Below are 2,991 nucleotides of genomic sequence, written 5' to 3' on the forward strand. Positions count from 1 at the left end.
TTTAATAATGTTGAACACGAAAGTGAAAAAGTAAACTTTAAAATTCTGGCGCCGGGGACTGGGGCATTGCGACACTGCACGAAACAAAGCAGTTGCGCGTGCGCAGCGGCTGACCAGTGGCGCATGCGCAGAGCTTCCTCAACGGTCGGTGGGCGGGTTAAGGGTTACCAAGGACGCCGAGCTTCTTGCTCTTCCGCAGACGATCAGCCAGAGCCATGGCCTTGGCCAGAGATGCCAAGCTGGAGTCGGACACCTTTCAGGTGCTTCAGGACGTGGCCAACCGCCTGCGGATCCACTCCATCAGGGCCACGTGCGCCTGCAGCTCGGGCCATCCCACATCGTGCTGCAGTGCGGCCGAGATCATGGCTGTGCTCTTCTTCCATACCATGCGGTACAAACAGGCCGACCCAGAGCACCCCGACAACGACCGCTTCGTCCTCTCCAAGGGCCACGCGGCGCCCATCCTCTACGCGGTGTGGGTGGAGGTGGGCTGTCTCTGTGAATCGGACTTGCTGAACTTGCGAAAAATTCACTGCGACCTGGAGGGTCATCCCACCCCTCGACTGTCGTTTGTTGATGTGGCAACGGGGTCCCTGGGGCAGGGACTGGGTGCTGCCTGTGGCATGGCTTACACGGGCAAGTACTTCGACAAGGCCAGCTACCGCGTGTTCTGCCTCATGGGGGATGGTGAGTCCTCTGAAGGCTCGGTCTGGGAGGCGCTGGCCTTTGCTTCCCACTACAACTTGGACAATCTCGTGGCCATCTTTGACGTGAACCGCTTGGGACAAAGCGGCACGGCGCCCCTGGAGCACTGCACAGCCGTCTACGAGCAGCGCTGCCAAGCGTTTGGGTGGAACACTTACGTGGTGGATGGCCACGACGTTGAAGCTCTCTGCCAGGCCTTTTGGAAAGCAGCTCAAGTCAAGAACAAACCTACTGCCCTGATTGCCAAGACCTTCAAGGGGAGAGGTATCCCGAACGTCGAGGATGCAGAAAACTGGCACGGAAAGCCTATGCCAAAAGACAGAGCTGATGGGATTGTCAAATTAATTGAGAGTCAGATACAGACAAAGCGAAATCTCACACCGAAGCCCCCTGTTGAAGACTCACCCCGGATCAGCATGTCCAGTACAAAAATGACCTCTCTGCCTGCTTACAAACTGGGAGACATGGTAGCTACCCGTGAAGCGTACGGCTTGGCTCTGGCTAAGCTGGGCCACTCTAACCAAAGAGTTATCGTTCTAGATGGCGACACGAAAAACTCTACCTTTTCAGAAGTATTCAAGAAAGAGCACCCCGAGCGTTTCATAGAGTGCTTTATTGCTGAGCAAAACATGGTAAGTGTGGCCCTGGGATGTGCCACACGAGGACGAACTGTTGCTTTCGTTAGTACCTTCGCTGCCTTCCTGACCCGAGCCTTTGATCAGATCCGAATGGGAGCCATCTCTCAAACCAACGTCAACTTCGTCGGGTCCCACTGCGGCGTGTCGATTGGAGAAGATGGGCCTTCCCAGATGGCTCTGGAGGACCTAGCCATGTTCAGAAGCATCCCCAACTGCACTGTTTTCTATCCAAGTGATGCTGTCTCTACAGAACACGCCGTTTATCTGGCAGCCAACACCAAAGGAATGTGCTTCATTCGTACCACCCGGCCAAAATCGGCTGTTATTTATGCATCCGAAGAAAGCTTTGTGATTGGACAGGCCAAGGTGATCCGCCAGAGTGCAGTCGACAAGGTGACAGTTATTGGAGCAGGGGTTACTCTGCATGAAGCCTTAGTGGCTGCTGACGAGCTTGCTCAACAAGGGATTTCTATTCGTGTCATTGACCCGTTCACTATCAAACCTCTGGATGCTGCCACCATTATCGAAAGTGCCAAAGCCACAGGTGGCCAGATCGTCACTGTGGAAGATCACTACCGAGAAGGTGGCATTGGGGAAGCTGTGTGTGCAGCCGTCTCCGGAGAGCCTGACATCGTCGTCCGTCAACTTGCAGTAACAGAAGTGCCTCGAAGCGGGAAACCTAGCGAGCTACTGGATATGTTTGGAATCAGTGCCAGACACATTATAGCAGCTGTGAAAGATACCTTCATGAAATGAAATAGCCCACTTCTTCCTACATCACGGTTGTTGGCTTTGATCTTAAACTCTGATACCTTTGTGTTACATTTATGCTTGTTGTTATAAAAAAATCTCATATATAGTTGCCAAGTATCACTATGTAGCACATTTATTTCCGCTAATAAGACACCCCCCCCAAAAAGAAAACCCAAAACCCATGATCTAACTTTCTGTTAAATTAACAGATGTCATTCTTGTTTTTTAGTTGTTATGGTGAATTATACATTTTTAAGTTTCAAAATAGACAAAAGCACTTAATTACAAAGTTTTATAACAAGATTCTAAATAATTAGCTGGAATGGGGATAATGCACATCTTTATCAAAGAGCTTTTATCAGCGATAAAAATCAACATCAAATGTGTATAGTTGCTTTATTTTGTTTTTAACCCTATTTTTTAACTTTAGACACACGAATTTTATTTAAAAAATTAAGCATATACTTTATGCAACATAAAGCATAAAAAAACATATTTTTTTCTATTTTTTCATTAAATATATTCTTTATTTACATTTCAACTGTTGTCCCCTTTCCTGGTCGTCGTTCCCCCCCAACCCTGAAAATCCCCTAACCCATCCCTTCTTCCCCTGCTCACCAATCCACCCACTCCCGCTTCCCTGTCCTGGTATTCCCCTACACTGGGGCATCCAGCGTTCCCAGGACCAAGGGCCTCTCCTCCCTTTGGTGTCCAACAAGGCCATCCTCTGCTGCCTATGCGTCTGGAGCCATGGGTCCCTCCATGTGTACTCTTGGTTGGTGGTGTAGTCTCTGGGAGCTCTGGGGGTACTGGGTGGTTCATATTGTTGTTCCTCCTGTGGGGCCGCAAACCCCTTCAGCTCCGTCCGTCCTTTCTCTAGCTCCTCCATGGGGAC

At 50.1% G+C, this 2,991-nt stretch overlaps 1 protein-coding gene across 1 annotated transcript; it reads left to right on the forward strand.

Annotated features, from left to right (window-relative positions):
* The first annotated feature begins 215 nt into the window (after positions 1 to 215).
* Tktl2 (transketolase like 2) lies at positions 216 to 2,099 on the forward strand. Its single transcript, XM_052162658.1, has one exon. It carries the CDS (start codon positions 216 to 218, stop codon positions 2,097 to 2,099), a length of 1,884 nt encoding a protein of 627 aa, XP_052018618.1.
* Positions 2,100 to 2,991: the final 892 nt, after the last annotated feature.

This window comes from Apodemus sylvaticus, chromosome 18, assembly GCF_947179515.1.
Source record: "Apodemus sylvaticus chromosome 18, mApoSyl1.1, whole genome shotgun sequence".
NCBI classification, from domain to species: domain Eukaryota; kingdom Metazoa; phylum Chordata; class Mammalia; order Rodentia; family Muridae; genus Apodemus; species Apodemus sylvaticus.

What these genes read in the sequence shown, in the direction of transcription:
- Tktl2 (XM_052162658.1), top strand. Translation starts at nt 216, where the DNA reads ATGGCCTTGGCCAGAGATGCCAAGCTGGAGTCGGACACCTTTCAGGTG.